General features: G+C 38.3%; 1 protein-coding gene across 1 annotated transcript; it reads left to right on the plus strand.

The window, feature by feature from the left end:
- The first annotated feature begins 2,976 nt into the window (after window positions 1-2,976).
- Window positions 2,977-4,597, plus strand: LOC143594402 (dof zinc finger protein DOF4.6-like). Its single transcript, XM_077073726.1, has 2 exons — window positions 2,977-3,233; window positions 3,636-4,597. Exons 1-2 carry the CDS (start codon window positions 3,210-3,212, stop codon window positions 4,416-4,418), a joined length of 807 nt encoding a protein of 268 aa, XP_076929841.1. The 5' UTR covers window positions 2,977-3,209; the 3' UTR covers window positions 4,419-4,597.
- Window positions 4,598-17,924: the final 13,327 nt, after the last annotated feature.

Raw genomic sequence — 17,924 nt, forward strand, 5'->3', positions numbered from 1 at the left:
TTTGATAACGATCCGAACCGAGCGGATTAAATTTAAGAAACGAGCGATATTTTTATGTTTTAACTTTGTTTGATTTGAAACCGAACGGCTTGGTTTCGTATAAAGTATTTAATTTTAAATTTCTAAAAGTAAAAGTATCATTAATTAAAGAATTTCAACTCCAAAATGTATAAACTTCCAACTCTAAAATGTCTAACACTCAAAGTTAGTAAGAAAACATATATAAAATGAGGAGCTAGAATTTAAAATTGAATTATAAAATCAATACAAAAGAGAAAAAATTCAAAAACTTTAAAAATACTTTAGTTATATATATATATATATATATATATATATATATATATATATATATATATATATACTAAACGGGTGCCCGCACGATTCAGCGGGGAACAAAAATCATAGTAATCCGAGCCGACGGAGATAAAACCGGACCGGACGGTAAACTTATTATTGAAGCTCAATGTGTGAAAAAACCATTAGTAACGATTCAGTTTAAAGTTTCAACGGTTCAGTTTCGATTTCAATAACAAACAGTCGAACCAACGGTTTGGCTCACTGTATAACTTAGAAACCGTTAAAACCGAATTGTGAACACCAATACGTAATATGTTAAAATTTTTATTTGAAAAATTATAGCAATACCATATCCAAATTAAAGACAATAAAATGCTCATTTTTATTGTGCAACTTTTTTATAAAACTATTGACGCATGAAAAAGTTATGACCGTTGAAAAATCGTTGGTGGGAAGTTAATTTACAATTAAAACTAAAAGGAATATAGAGTAAATATAGAGGTACAAAGTTGTAACTATTTCTTAAATTTACAAAAGTTGATTAAAGTAAATGGGACAATGTTGTAACTATTTCAAGATATGTATTCTAATGGGCAAGTTTGTCCCTATCTTAGACTGAGGGTAGTGGGGGGTGAGCGGTGGGCGCGGCCGCCTACGTGGCTCGCGAACACCGCTACACCCATCAGGTGAGCCGGGGCGCGGTGGGCCGGCGTGGGTGTGACCGCGGGACAAATATAGCCGTTGGGCTGTTGGGTGTTCAAAAAACTAGCCGTTGGCTAATTTAATTTCTTTTTTTTTCTAATAAATAACACATTATAAATAACTACCCCATTTTATAACAATAACACACCATTCTCACTACATTTCTCTCTACTAATTTAAGAATCTATCAAGTTACAAACCATGCCTGGTTGGGGCAACATCAACGACACTCAATTTCTCGATGAATGTAACTACATGGACGACGATTCATTTCAAGAGTTCATTGGGATGTCAAAAACTGATTTTTCGGTCCTGGAAACACAACCGGAGCCGGCAAAACGATGCCACTAAAAGAAGGGGAAGAAGACTGGCGAAGCGGATGGTCATTCGGCACTGGAGAAGCGGAAGTCTACTCCGTGGTCTAAAGAAGAGAAGCTTGCGTTGGCGAAAGCTTGGATTAAAATATCCAAAGATCGGAACGCGAGTAAATTATTTCGTGAATTTTATTGTTTAATATATCTTTTAAGTTTTTTGGTACTTATTACATTTTTTGTTATTTATTTTGTAGCCGACTTTCAAAAAGCTCGAGTTTTTTGGACCAAGGTTCGGAAATGTTTTTATGAACAAGTGGGGAGTAGGGCTCGTACCGATAATATGATATCAGGTCGGTGGACCGATACTCGTAAATATGTAGGATTGTTTACCAACATACATAACCGCAATGCTAACCGAATGCGGCTGAGTGGGTCCGATGATCTCGCGGTTTACCGATTCACTTGTGATGAATGGAAACAAGAGGTGTTGTGGAGGTATGGGGTGGTGAAGACGTTTAACGATGGCTACTTGTGGGAGGTGTTAAGAAAGTGCTCGAAATGGATTGAACTATGTGCGGTGGACATGGACGATGGGGCAAAACGTACAAAAACTAGTGCGTCCGGCACATACGTCTCTTCAACCGGGTCGTAGAATCAAATTGACTTCGACCTAAACTTGTCCGAAGGTCATTTGAAAGACCAAGGTTGTAGCCGCCCTCCGGGTAGGGATCGTGGGAAAAAACGGTTGTTGATTGCGACTACAAAAAAAAATTAAGGAATTGTCAAGTGGCCTCCACTCGATTAGTGAAGCTCGACACAAAAGAAACCGTTTTAAGAGTTTGACTTTTCTAGCCAAAGACTTTAGCCACCTACCGCCATACGACCAAGCGCTAATGGAGGAAGAAAAAGAACGTATTCGGAAGGAATTGACAACACAAAAATAAAAGCGCTATTTATATGTATTTTTTTATTTTCCTTTTTGTTTCCCTTTTTATTTTCATTTTTATTTATGTTTTAATGAAGTTTTTTAAATTATATTTGTGTATATAACAAAAAAATAATAATAAGTAAAAAAAATCAATCAAGCCCCTAACCAAGCCCCTAATCACGTGGACCACTACACCCTCTGGGGCTTGGTTAAGAGGCTTGATCATGTGCCACATCAACGCCTACGTGTCAGATTTTGCTTGGATCACTTGGGGCTCAACCAAGCCCCATTACCCTTAGCCTTACATGCAATATAAGATATATCTTAGGCATTAAAAATTGTAAATTACTTAAAAATAAGGTGTCTTAATTTGTCCATTTCTCATGTATTATATATAGTATAGATATATAATACAAAATGTAAAATTCAAGCAAAAGCGAACCGAACCGTGCGAGGCTTTGCTCGTGCTTGGTTTGTTTTCAAACCGGACCAAGCCGAGCGACTCATTTCCAAACCGAGCCAAAATCTAACATGCATTTTTGAGCTGTCAACGAACGAGCGACGGGCAGTTTAGATAGTCCTACTCCAAAAATAAAGAATAAGGTGTGTGACGAAGAAAATTAATAAAAGTAGCTATTTAAGAAGATGAATTTAAAATTAAAACAACAAATTAGAAACAATTGACATTCAAAAAGAGAATAACAGTCATTTATGTTAATATGTCCTTTATTATTATTTTTTTATTTTATTTACCGTATGCAAAACGCTCTCACTCTCTCTCTCTCTCTCCAAATTTAGACCTAGATACATAGTAGTGCATACACACATTAAATCACATAGAAGTTCCACACAAACATCTCAGACATTCCTTTTTGTGCCTTTTGAAAACCAGTGGAAAGTAAAGTCTAATATCTCTCTCTCCCTCCTCCCTCTCTATCTTTCTCCATCTCTCTAAGCTTCTTTCAGCCATGGATACGGTTCACTGGCCACAGGTACACACCAAGATCCTTTATCTTTTTCATCATCTTCACTAATAAACTTTTTCAATGGTATATTAATTTGTTTTAGTTGAATTATATCATTTCATAAGACTCATGTCATCAAGATATATCAAACCAAACTAGATCTTAGTTAGATGCCAAGTCTTTGATCTTCAACCCTACTTTTTATTTCATTATTTTCATTCAAAAAATTGGACTAGCTAGTTAGTCTTAAATTATATATGTATGAAATAAGTTATCTTGAAGACCGGTTTTTATGGAGGTTTGAAAAGCATAAAGCAGTCTTCTTGTTCTGTTCATTTGTCTTCAAATCTTAAAAGTTTTTGGATCTTTATGTCTTTATCTTCTCTTTTATTACTAGACCTTTTTCTTTATTGGTTTTTGTTCATATAGGACATAACAATGAAGCCTATAGAAGAATTAGTGTCACAAAGAGCTAAAAACTCTTCATCTTTGGAAAGAAAAGCAAGACCACAAAAGGATTCAGCTGTCAACTGTCCAAGATGCAATTCTACAAACACTAAATTTTGTTACTACAACAATTACAGCCTTTCACAACCAAGATACTTTTGCAAGACTTGTAGAAGGTATTGGACTGAAGGTGGGACCCTTAGAAATGTTCCTGTTGGTGGTGGTTCAAGGAAGAACAAGAGATCATCATCTTCTTATTCATCTTCAATGTCCAAGAAGCTTCCTGATTTGGTTGTACCTCCTGTACCACCAAAACTACTAATTTCTCATCAAAACCCTAATAATAATATTATGCATCATGATCATGACTTCAAGACTATTTCTGACCTCATCCAAGCACCTAACACATCTGCTTTAGAACTCTTGACTGGAATCACAACAAGGGGTGTAAATGTGATGAACTCCTTCATGCCTATTCCAATTCCTGATCCGAATTCATCGGTTTATTCGACTTCTGGAGGAGATCATGATCTGATGATTCCATCACTTATTTTTTCATTGGATGGAATGGGAGGAAGTAGTATTAATGAGAATTTAAGTGGGAGGCTTTTGTTTCCATTTGAAGATCTGAAAACAAGCACAATATCAACCACAACTGCTACTACTACTACTCATGATGGACATACAAATGTTGAACAAAATAAAGATCAGAATGGTGATACCAATGGCTTTTGGAGTGGAATGTTAGGCGGAGGTTCATGGTAAACAGTTATATATATTAATCTATATTTATCTCTCTCTATATATAGAGTGTTCAAACTAAAACTTTGGGGGTTTAGTTTCTTTTTCTGACTGCTTCATATGATTATTTCTCTAGTTTTTGATGAATGATGGATGGTGATTATTTGTTTGGATTTCTTGAAAAACTAACTTGATAGGATCATGCAATTAATATTGGGTGACTCTTGTTTCTCTATAAACCATAATGTATTATTTTGTTTAAATTTCTTGATACAAATTTGCTTGTTTCTACATCAACCTACTAATCTGGTAGTATATAATATATATTGCACTTGCATATTATTTCAAGTTTTTTTTATCATTGATTAGTTATTCTATATAATGATGAAAATCATGTAGAACATTTAGTATAATTAATAATCATATACAGTGACACAGTAAATATATTTATAGTGTTTAAATCAAATACAAATAGTATTGGTAACAATCTTTCAACTATATATAATAGAAACATCCAAACGACTTACAATGAAGTGGCAGGTAAGCGGGTAACAAGCTGCGTCGCAACCCCCTTTTGGATAGCAAATTCAATCCTACTAAAAACAAAGTTTCGATTCTTATGGGCCGATACGTTACTAGGCACAACTTTCTGAACCCATTTATAGTTTTTAACTAGAGTAATAATTATTATTCTAGTTCAAAAACTAAATTCTATAGAATAATAATTAGTTTAGTTATTTATACGTTTTGTAGGTTAATTTGATTTGTACTAGGTTTCACCGTTGTAATCACAAAATAAAACCAATAAATATTGTACAATGAACCCTGTTTACTAATATATATTACTGGCATTGCATGAAAATTACTTTAGTTATATGTGTTAAATATGTGTGAATGAAAGTGTAAGAAGAGGTCAAATAGATATGGTCATAAATCATAACTTCATGTACGTATGTATATGGAGAAGTTGAAACTACTTCACCTGCTTCAACTGAAAGTTACAACCACTTCATTCTAAATAGAAACAGTCTCCAAAGTACATACACGAATATGCATAGTTGTACAGTACAACACCTGGAAGATGTTTGTTTTCTTTTCAACTCACTCCAAAATGAATAATGATGATTACTTTACCTGTGTCACCATGCCATGTTTTCTTTAAAATATTGTTTTCAGTTTTCTTATTCTTACTTTGAAAAAGATCTGACAAGAACCCTACTTTTAAGCCTAGAGGGGCCTAAAACATTCCCCTAGGTGAATGTACTAAATAAAAAATATACATTCGATCTCCATAAATCCACTTGATGATCTAGAAACTTATAATTAGCTTCATATTAATGGAGTGTTGTGATTTAATTAAATGAGTATTCCGCTAATTGTAGCTATTTGCTGTAACCCACTCGATGTGCATAATCATATTCTACTCTTATTATTTTATGAACATATGCCATGCATTTATATGATAATAATAATAATAATAGTTGTTTGACCCGCCGCGGGTTTGGTTTAGTTTTTTGTATTTCCTTGTCAATTGGTGTAAATTTGTGTTTATTTGTGTATTAAGGTTCGCAACACTGATTAGATAGCCATTAGCCATAAACACTTGAGACAGAGAAGACTGTCGCCTCAGAAGACATTTCCAAACAAATTACAATACGAACAAATTACTACCAAAAATAGATGACAAACAACTGAAAGAAAGTAAGCACTAAGTTATGTATTAAAATTGAACCGATCTGCTTTCCTGAAGCTTTACTTTCAACTTTCTTTTAGCCTTGTTTTCTTCTGTATTTGCACCTCCGGTGGCTGCTCACAAGAGACTGCAAGACAATATGTAATCAAACCAGATTCTTTGATGCACAAATGGCAAAAGAGAAACCTGAAAACCAACCAAATGAACCAAATGAGATGCAAGCTAAAGTGGCAGCCATGAACATGCAGGTTAGGCCGTTAGGTTACATAACACAAAAAAATGCAAGTAAAGTCACTTCAAATGGCCCACTCAATATTTATTGAAACAATCACATAACGCACTCTGAAAAGCTCAATGCTAAGTAAAAACAAATGGCTAGTCTGTTAGGCCTCATACACAAATACAATATCATACACTTCAAAACTAAAACCACATGTAAAATTCTTGAGAAGCAGACCAAACCTCACATTCAGCTAACTTTATGCATTCATGTAAAATTATTTAAAAAGTATATATATGATAATATGAAACACCATATATAAATATATATATATATATACTTTAGATGTCACAAAAAAATTATGAGAACAATCAAAGTCACTAACATTTGAAAGCTAAGTAAAAACAAACACCTAATCAATTAGGCATCATACACACATATAAAACACACACTTCGATAGTAAAACCACATGTCACCATGTAAAGAACCAATGAAGCTATAACCTTGTTGATAAAATGAAATTGTTTTATGTTGTCCCCCAAAATTCATAAATGCATACGCATTTCATTAAACAACTTGTAAGAACCAACCATTGATATTCAGTATAAATGACATACATTGCAACACTAAAACCACATTTCATATGTACAAACTACAAAGAATAAGACCTAACAAAGAAAGTTACAATGTATGTAGGATTAATATAAAAATCAATGTTTACTATAATTTAACACTTGGAAAATGCAGAGACTGATTTGGTAGCAACAACCTTTGCCAAGTTTAACTTCCTTGTCCCAGGTAGAGGTGTATAGAAAAACCGTTTTGGGACCGGTTCTATGCAAACCGAGCCGAACAGGTTTGACAATAAAACCAATTTCACCCAAACCGACCCAAACCGCTGGTTCCCCATGACTAGTCTTTGACCAAAGCGGTTCGATTTGGGAAAAAAACCAGTTTTGTACACCTCTAGTCCCGGGTGGAGCATGTAAAAGAAAAGCCCTCTGAGGCCGCCTTTTACCTATCTTAAAAACAAAGTATCAAGTTGTTGACAAAAACATAATACAACTCTACAAAAGATGTGTTTGTCAAGCATCACTTGAGAACTTATGTTATAAGTTATAACTAAACCGAATGATAATAAGCCATCTTTATCTTAATTATCCGCCCTACACCTTAACCACTACTACATCCAAGTTCATCAGTAGTTGTAAAAGTCAAGCATCATCATGAAAAGCAAATACATGTTTGCACAGAAAGTACTAGCATTAAATTGAAACCAAACTTAAATCAATTCTGCAATAGTATTAGATCGAAATAAAAATCAAATCAATGTTGCAATCTAAGAGTAAACGATTTAACATTCAATGCAACTATAACTATTGTTGTGCTTTATGACTGTGTGCGTGTAAAACGCGGTATGATCGTGAGAAAGAAAATGCGAATGAGCATACATACCAGGTGCCCAATTTTCAGAGTTAGGGTTTAGGTAGCCAGCGTACACGAAGAAACTGGGCGTATTTCTAAAGTATGTCTGATTGTAATGGGATGGTAGGAAGAAGAGTGTAGCGACATACCGCCACCTAGGCAACACTAAACGATGAAAACACCACACCACCGCCACAAAGGATCTGGAAATCAAACCCGGTAGCAGTGACGCGATCAATCGGAGAGAGAGCAAGAAACTAAATAATCACCATGGCTTTCGTCTGAGAGAAACATAAGAGTGAAAACATGATGGTAAGAGAGAGAAAGGGTTATTGATATGAATGAATCTGGACTCTGGAGACATGGAAGAAAACAATTGGAGGGTGATGAGGTGAATACACGTGTAGTGCTATACGATTTTAGCTGCAGGGTGTACAACTATTGAGGCACATGTTCACCCAAAATTGTAATATTATAAATTACAGTCATAATAAAAATGTAACATGAATAGTAGTAAGACTTGTATGTTGTGGTTAATAATTGGGGGCGTCAATCGTGTCTACAGAAGCAAATAATAATAAGGCTATCAGTAGTGGGCGAGGAAAGGGACGAAATGTGGGAGATTTGGGGCGCGAACACCACCCCCTAGGCGAATTGTGGGGCGAAATGTGGGGGGGGGGGGGCATATTCTTGTCCGGCGAATTGTTGTGAAGATATTATTAATTTAATATGTTGTGTTATATATATATATATATATATATATGTTTAGGTTCATTTCAGAAGTATTTTTAGTGCGAGAATTGCGAGAAGTGTAAAAAGAAATCCGAACCACTAAATTATTTGATCAATGGCTCAAAAGCCTAATGGTATTCTAGTAATTAATTAGAAGACCAAGGAGGTTAAAAGAAAGGGATAAGGCTACTAATGGAATTTTATAATTAATCATACTTGCCATGCAAAAACTAATTCCTGATTTCTCTCCGAAAGTTTCTTAAATTATGTTCTTCTATTTTTTATATTATTCTCATTGCCATAAAAAAACAATCATGGCCCTAACATTATTTTCCAGACACCACCATCATAACCTTTTGCGTTCAACGCAATACTGTAGCCAACCCACCGGCTCCATAATGCCATTTTCACCATCACAGTAGCCACCGCTCGCCGGATTTGAGACTAATGCCGCTGACAATGAAGAATATGGCTGAGTTTTAATCGTTGGTTGCCGCCTCTTTCATTTCTTTCAAGACCAAAATCATGTGTTATTCAAGGTAACAACCGGATAATCTATTTTAGTTTATATTGATGTCTATAATTGTCGTCAACATACGATTTATTATTTTGAATTTTGGGTAAAAAATAACTATTGGATTGTTTGACTCGCAACGATGAGATGATAAAAAGTAGCATATTAGCATTTATAAATTTAATTATATTATTTGTGTCATAAATTAATATTTTATATTAACCTTTTGAAAGTTTCGGTTGAGAATGTCCATTGCATTTAAGAAATTGTGTTCTAGATTAATGTTTTTGTTTTTTGTTTTTTTATCTTACTGGTTATATATATTTTTGGATCCATTTGTATCTAGGTAATTACATCTTAATATATTATTGTTAACAAACCGATGAGGACATAGGCATTTGGTAGGTTATGCTTTTGTTGAAATTCAAATATATATGTAGGTTATATGCGTTTTCGTGTAGGTTATATATACTTGTTAATGCTAAACTAAATGTGTAGGTTATATTCTTTTTGTTGATATTGAAAAACATATGTGTAGGTTATATGTATAATCGTGTACGTTATATATATACTTGTTGATGATGAAATACATGTGAAGGCTATATGTTTCGTGTACGTTGTATGTTTTTATGCAAAAATACAAGTGTAGTTTATATGTGTTTGTGTAGATTGTGTATTTTAGTTAACATCGGAAGTGAAGGTTATATATGTTTGTGTAGGTTATTTATATGTTTTTTAATATAAAAATACAAGTGTATGTTATATGTTTTTTTTTGTAAGTTGTGTATTTTAGTTGACATTGGAAGTGTAGGTTATATGTTTCGTGTAGGTTACATGTATATATGTTTTTTAATGCAAAAATACAAGTGTAGGTTATATGTTTTTGTGTAGGTTGTGCATTTTTCTTGACATTGAAAAGTATAGGTTATATGTTTTATTGTAGGTTATATATATGTTTTTAATGCAAAAATACAAGTGCAGGTTATATGTTTTTGTGTAGGTTGTGTATTTTTACTGATACCGAGTGTATGTTATATGTTTTTGTGTAGGTTGTGTATATTTTTTGTGACATTGAAAAATGTTAGTTTTATGTTTTCGTGTAGGTCACGTATTTTTTATGCAAAAATACAAGTGTAGGTTATATGTTTTTGTATAGGCTGTGTATTTTTGTTGACATTGAAAGTGTAGGCTATATGTTTTCGTGTATGGTATATATATGTTTTTTATGAAAATACAAGTGTTGGTTATATGTTTTTGTCTAGGTTATATATATGTTTTTTTATGTAAAAATACAAGTTTAGGTTATATGTTTTTGTGTAGGTTGTGTATTTTTGTTGACATTGTGCGTAGGATATATATTTTCGTGTAGGTTGTATATTTTTGTATGTAAAAATACTAGTTTAAGATATATGTTTTGTGTACATTATGTATTTTTGTTGACATTTAATATAAAAATGTTTGCGAACTTAGTTTTAAGTTGGTATTATAATGCACTTTTATGTGTAGGATAATATATATATTTGTTGTGTTTTGCAGGTTTGTCAACAAGAAACATTATATATTGATGACTATAAAGAAATTTATGTTTTCATGGTATGAAGCTATATAGATAAAACGAAGATGTAGATTAATTGAGTTGAAAGAAATTTGTATTTAACTAGGAAGAAATTAATGTATGAAGAAATTGTTTTAATTATTATGTTTTGATTAATTATGTTGATTGAAGAGAGAATATATTTAATGTTAAATTTATGCCCTTTTCATTAATGTTTAAATATTTAAGATTAGAAAAAAATGAGTGGTCAAGATTGATTTCTCACACTTCTCGCTAAAATTTCACTTCTCGCATGATTTATCCCATATATATATATATATATATATATATATATATATATATATATATATATATATATTATTAATATTTGTAGCCCTACACCATTACACCAAAAAAACAAAAACCTATCCTTTGCTGACTGGACGCCACATGGTGCAAAAAGCCCCATTTTGTAGCCCCTCCACTACACAGCCTAATAATAATAATTATAATAATAATTTAATACCAGTATAACAACCTTAACAACCATTTTAGGTCATATGGTCAAGTTATTTTACAAAATAGGATAAACATAAGAATGATGAGAATAATTTGTATAAAAAACCCTAAAAAAATAAAGAAGAGTTAATTAGAAAAAATCAAAACTCAAATTTTAATAAAAAAACAAAAAATGTTTTCACCGTTTTCCTCGTTAAAAAAACCCTCGAAATTAAAGAGACACAATGTTGAGTAAAGATCATTGTTTTTTTTGTTATATCATTGATTTTTGTCATTTATTGTGTCTTTTTTTCTTGACATTGTGTTTTTTTTCTTGATATTGTGTTATATTACTCAACTATGTTATATTTTGTTCGGCATTTTGTCATATTTTGCAATTTATTATGTCTTTTTTTTTTGTTTATCATTGTGCTGTTTGTTCATTTTCTGCATTGTGTCTTTTTCTTGGCTGTTTGTTCATACTTTGCAATTTATTATGTCTTTTTTTTTTGTTTTTAATTTTTTTCATTTTTTTATTTATATATTGAGTTATGATTTTTTTTTAATTATTTTTGAACTTTTATAGGTTTTTTTGTGTGGTCGTAAATTCTTCTCACTTTTCATTTTTGTCTCCCTTAGGGGCCATACATTTTTAATTTTAAATATAATGATAGATTTTGAATGTAGTTTTAAGAGGAAAAAAATATAAATTAAATTTCACCATGGCATGTTAAATGTTCCAACAAGATCAATTTTACATTTATGATTCTTTAATAAGTTCTTATTTGATCTAATGTACATTATACATGTACCAAACTCAAACCAAACAAATGTATAATGCAGTTCTCGTAGTTTTTAATGCATTCTTGATTTTGATATAAATTTCGCACCGTTGCATGATGGACAATAATGGTGCATGATAATGAAGTCCCTTTCATTTGCCGTATTTAGAGGTTGAAGAAACACTAGGTAACCCCGAGTAGATTATGGATAATCTGGGGGTTAAGTAATGTTTCCCACGAGGGTTAGGTCCGGCAGAGATGGTTATTCTGATGACCTGCAAAACAGACACCGTGAGCTCGTCACTGAGAAGGGGGGGGGGGGGGGTTCCTCCTTGTGACCACCCTCCGGCGTGAGAATCAGACTAGATTGCTCTGAATATGTGTATATAAAGAGAGATTGCTAGAGAAGATAAGATACCGTTCCAAGGTGTTGGAGTATTTATAGCCGAAGGTAGGTTTCCAAGCAGGTACAGCCAGCTGTATAATATTCCTGTTCTACCAACTATGGGCTACGCACGTGCCATGCTGGTTGGTGGGTAGGCAGCGGCTGATAGTGACAAGGCCGGCTGTGTACTGTTCCCTTTCCACCAACTGCAGGCTATGTGCGTGCCACGACAAGGGTTGGTGAGCAGGCAGCGGCTAATAGTGACAAACAGTACTAGAGCATGCTCCTCCTCGTACTGTTATCGGTGAACTGTCACCCTGTGATTGGTTCATGGGCTGCTTTGGTCAGATCTTGTCTATTTTGTCCATACCTTGGCAGGTATAGTACAAAAGATCTTCCAGAAGCATACGGACTGGCTCATTTGGGCGGGAGTATTCCCGCCTTGCTCATTCCTTCAGGTGACACTGAATTATTGAGAGTTAGTGCCTTGTGCGTGTAGCCTTGCTATTAGTGCGGGTAGCCTTCCCTGATGGATTGTATCCGCAGCTGCGGGGACAGGCGGGGTACTTCACCATTGGGAGGCTTTCCCTGTGGGAACAGCTGGCGTACTGCACGTAAGGTCTTCATCTCTGAGCATGGTGGGTCCTGCGGAACCAGTTGGTCCTTGCGCAGACGTCCCTCTTCAAGGTGAGTCTTGCGGGTCCAACTGGGCTCTGCTGGGACCTACCTCTTCAAGTCCCCCCAGTCCAATGTTCTTCTCATGAATTGTTAATAAGTGAGGTGAACTTTGGACTTAAGCAAGGGGTTTTGAAAAGGATTTAGTTTTAAGGTTGTCCGTGGGGATTCTTCCCGCGGTTTCCCTAATGTCACGTGCAGAAATTCCCCACTTTTCTGCTTGATCTTTGGGTATGATGCGGGTAGGTGTGTAACCTCCTCGCAAGTCAGGAGCGTTGAGTTTCACTTGTGTAGATTCTCTACGAGGTTTTGGTAGTTTTAAACATAGTGATCAATTATGTTAAAGAACCAATTCCATCCTGGAGCTTCAAACAATCTAGTTCTCAACGTTCCCGCTATGCGGGGATGTTATTTCCCTTTCCGCAAGCATGGCCCAGAAGATCCTTCTTGGTTTCAATTCCCTGCGAGTACTAAGTATGTGAAGGGTTTCGCCTTGACACTGTACCCGCACTCGTCTTATAGTTATCTTACTTCCAATGTATTCTTGGCGTCCATTCCCTGCGGGTGCTAAGTATGTGAAGGGTTTTGCCTTGACACTGTACCCGCACCTGTCTTATAGTTACTTGGTTGCCCAGGTAAGGGGGTATATTCCCTCTTATTTTTGAATATTTGAATATTTTTGAATTTCTTTGAAATTCGAAGAGTTGGTGAAAGGATAAGAACAGTCCAGACTGTTGAAGGGACGTTAGTGTCTGACGGTTTCTTCTGACAGTTTCAGGACGTGCAGGAAGTTATGACGACGTGACAGTATATGGTCATTCCAGACGCTTTTTCAGGCGCGTGGGCTCGATTTTTCGGGCGCGTGGGTGCGGATTTTACGGCGCGCGTCCCGTCAACAGCTGTTGCCAGCTTGCTTTTTCCACGTGTCATAGTTTCATTGCACCAGCTCTTTTCTCTCTCCTCCGCATTAAATTCATCGCATTCATTGCGATGAGTATATAAAGGGGGAGAGGGTTCATGGTAATCCACACTTTCACTTCTTTCTTCATCTTCTAAGCGATTTCCGGCGAATACTCTAACTTTCTGTCGAGCATTCTCCTGAAATCGTTCTTCTTTACCTCCAAAACATGTCGTCTACTCATGATCCAGAAGCTACCGTCAAGGAGTCTGACTTGTATGTCGAGAACCCGACGTCTACGTCCGATAAGGACGATAAGAGCACTGCTGGCGAATGCCAGTGTGCTCTTCCCATCGAGCTTTACCGGTACATCGTCCGGAAGTTCATGCTCGAGCCGTTCGAGCCTGAGTTTCCGGAGCCACACCAGACAGTGTACGATGCCCCCAAGGGCAAAATAGAGGTATATGCCGCCTTCTTCGTCTATGGGAATCTTAGGTTCCCATTGACGAAGTTTGTATACCGTGTTCTGGATAGACACGGTGTGCACCTGACGGAGGTACACCCAATGGCGATCGCCAAGATCCGCCATTTTGAGTGGGTGTGCCTCATTCTTGGCGTGGATCCCCACGTCGACCGCCTGATGACCTTCTACTCCTGGAGGTGCATCCAAGGCTGGTACACCCTGGTCACCCGGATCAAGGGTTTGAAGATCTGCGCTACCGAGCGCAGTCTTCGGTCTTGGAAGCGGGAGTTCTTTTACATCTCTGCCCGTGTCGTCCCTATAGCGATGACATTTAAGAACGGGAGAGCTCTCCCCAGCCTTCACGCCTCCAACTACCAGGAGGCGGAATGGTTCTCCAAGATTTCCCGGATCCAGACTCCGGTTTACCGCTTTCCGGAGTCCGGGATGGTGATGCTCGGTATGAGCAGGGTGTGGAAGGATGCTGGGGCGGATGCGCCACAGATTCCCATCGTACTTGAATACGGTTTGAACTTTATCCCTTACGGTATGCTCCGTCTTCTTTGTTGATTTAAGGTTTTTTCTAACTGTTTTTCTTTTTATTTCAGAGGGAAATGACTTGCAGTCCCTCCTGCATCCGCGGGAAGCTGACGGTCCCGCTCGGTTGGGTACTCGTGCTCTTGACGAGAACGAGTTGCCCATCCTTGCGCAGACTGCGGATCGGTTTGTGGAGGCCTACCCGCCAGGCCACGAAATACTGAGCGCCACGTGGCCAGGTAAAAGACTATTTAACCCTCGCCCTCTGACTGCTGAAACCTCTGCTGAAATTCCTCTAATCTTGTCATCTTCTGATGAGGAATCCGCAGATGGTCCTTTTCTTGCGCGGAAGAAGGCTGCTGGCGGGAAGGCCGACCAGGTGAACCGGTCTGAGTCGGAGACCGAGAGTGAAGAGGCGGCGGGGAACCCGGGTGGTGTTGAGACCACTGCTCTGGAGGTTGAAACGGCTGTCACCTCCGAGCAGCCCAGGACAACGACGGTGACCGGTATGAAGAGGCCGGCTCCATCGGGTTCGTCCCCGCCCGTTCGCACCTTCAAGCTCAAAAGGACCCGTAAGTATACTTCCTTTATCTTAACTGCATAACTTTCCGCCATTATACTTATATATCTTCTTTGTGCAGGCGTGGATGCTACCGCATTCCAGGGTGAAGCGGGGAGGAGCACCTCCGGACCCATGACGGTAGGTTTGGTCAACCTACCTGAGGCGATGACCCAGGCGACTGCGCCTGCTTCAGTTGTTGGTTCAGTTGCTCACCCGATTGAGCCAACTGTTCCAACTGTGACGACGTCTCCGCCGGCTGTCAGTGCCATATTCACTGATTCCTTCACTGAGCAGGCGGTGTGTTTCTGTGGATTCTTCCACAGCCGCGGCCGAGGTTGTGAGTTCACCTCCGGTGAGTTCACCTCCGTTGGTTTCTACCACGGCGGATCCGCTATGTCTCCTCCGGCGCCGGCGACTACGGCCGGTCCTTCAGGTATGTCCGGGGTTGGGGCGTCAAGCCAATCTCTGCCTCCTTCCCATCTGCCTGACCTCTTGGATGGATATCCGTTAGGTTCGGGTGATGGGTTTGGCGGCTACAGGCCTGTCGTCGACCCTACAGGTGCGTAGGGTTATTTTGGCCCTTTATTATTTTATTTTATATTTTTTTTATCATCTTTTCCTAACTGCTTTTTGCTTTTGCAGTGTCGGATTCCAATGAAGTGTATGTTCCACGATGGAACATCCGCCGAGGAACAACCCTTCGGACGCCTGTGGAATGCGTCGAGTGGGCGCGCCACGCCGCCCCAAGTGGGGCGCTGGGGGAAGCAATGTCAAGCTACCAGGAGGGTAGGTTGACAAATGAGCTCCGCATTCTCGTAGCCCGGATGCAGCCGCGCGTCGAGCTGCTTTGTCGTGAAAACGACAAGTTAAATGCAGCTCGTATCCAAGAAGTAGCTCAGGCGCGGGCTGTCCGGTAGGAGAACAGGAGGCTCTCCGCCGTTGATGCGGAGAAGGAGAAGGCCTTCAAGGCCCTTGAGGTTGAAGTTCAGGCTCGTCTCGAGGCCCGTTCCAAGGCCGCCCAAGCTGTTAATGAACAGCTTCGGTTGGCTAAGGAAACTGCACGGAACGCAACCGAGAGGGCCACCAAGGCTGAAGCTGCTGCTGAGCCTCTACGCATCGAGAATGAGGAACTTAAAGCCAAATTAGAGAGGCTCCAGCAGGCTCATGATGCCTTGGCCATGGAAGATGCCAAGAAGCTCCAAGAGATCTCGGACCAGAGGGGGGTGCTTGACCACACTGAGCGTAAGCTAAAGGGCGTCGAAGAGGCTGCAGCCAAAGATGTGTTGCTTGCCAACCTTACAAAGAACGAAGCCGAACGCGCCCGTAATGAAGCTCAAGCTGCCCTCCAGGAGGCTCTGGTTACCAAGGAATGGCTTCTCCGAGAAGCGTTGTCTCAGGTATGCGCAGTTTCACAATTTCTTTACGCTTTTCCTTATAAGAGTTTTTGATATACTTCTGTTTTTTAGGTTGTGCATCGGGTGTTCACGAACACATCATATGACGATGCGATGAGCGCAGCCCTCAACGCTTCTCATGAGGATGAGGAAAAGGCTGGCTTCCTGCTTGGTCTAGGGTTTGTTGAACAAGGCATTCCGCCTTCCAACTTCCCTCTTTACAATGTGGATACTGAAGCTGCGTATGACCAAGCCGTGAATCAGTATGCCGCCTTCCCGCATCCGGTGGTGGAGAAGGTAAACGAGATTGCTGCTGCTGATGATGGGCTAGCTATCCTCAAAGCTTTCCTTGAACCGCCACACTCTACTGATGGTGCGGGTCCAAGTGGGAGTGGTCCTGAAGCTTGATACTTTAGATCCCTTTCCACCATTAGAGTAGATTTTTATGTTTGTATAGACTTCTAATCTTGTATGCGGGTATGTACCCAGCAATTCTTGTAATGTTTGAATGTTGATGGAATAAAGATTATTTGTTAATGCCTTGCCTTGTTTATTTCGCGCATATTTTGTTTTAACTTAGCAATTTCTTGAGTACTTAGATAAGTTAACTTTTCAACGTGGCAGATAATAAGTTAAAGTTTTGCTTCCTCTTTCGTGATTGTGCGGATAAGACCGTCACTTTCACTTAGTAGGATGGCTAAACTTTACCTATATCTGACCTGCGTGGAAGTTTTCCTCATCTTTTCCTTTGAAATTTTCTAAGTGTTTTGAATAAGTTAACCTTTCGACGCGCGGTTGCCAATAGGTTAATGTTCAGTTTCCTCTATCATGATTGTGCGGGTAGAACCGTCACTTTCATTTATTGGGATGACCAAACTTCACCTATAGCTGCTGACCTGCGTGAAGGTTTTCCTTATCTTTTCCTTAGAAATTTTTACCGTTTTATGTGTTTATGCGGGTTTTGCCGCCTTCCACACGCAACGACTTACTTCTTCCCATATTTATGCGGTGAATACCAGCATATCAGTGTGGGAAGTTCATAAGTATAAAGGTAAGGCTATCAACACAATGTGATAAAGGAGAATCATTTCCATTAGAAGTGGCTCTAGGCCTTTTCTTTACAAATTTGGAATTGATCTACATGTAACATTTGCGTAATTGAGCTCCGTTCCATGTTCTTGGGATAGGAGTGCCATCGAGCCTTTCGAGCCGGTATGCGCC

The sequence above is a fragment of the Bidens hawaiensis genome, unplaced genomic scaffold, assembly GCF_021521415.1.
Source record: "Bidens hawaiensis isolate Kalapana, Puna unplaced genomic scaffold, B.hawaiensis_p1.1 tig00043586_1, whole genome shotgun sequence".
Lineage (NCBI taxonomy): Eukaryota > Viridiplantae > Streptophyta > Magnoliopsida > Asterales > Asteraceae > Bidens > Bidens hawaiensis.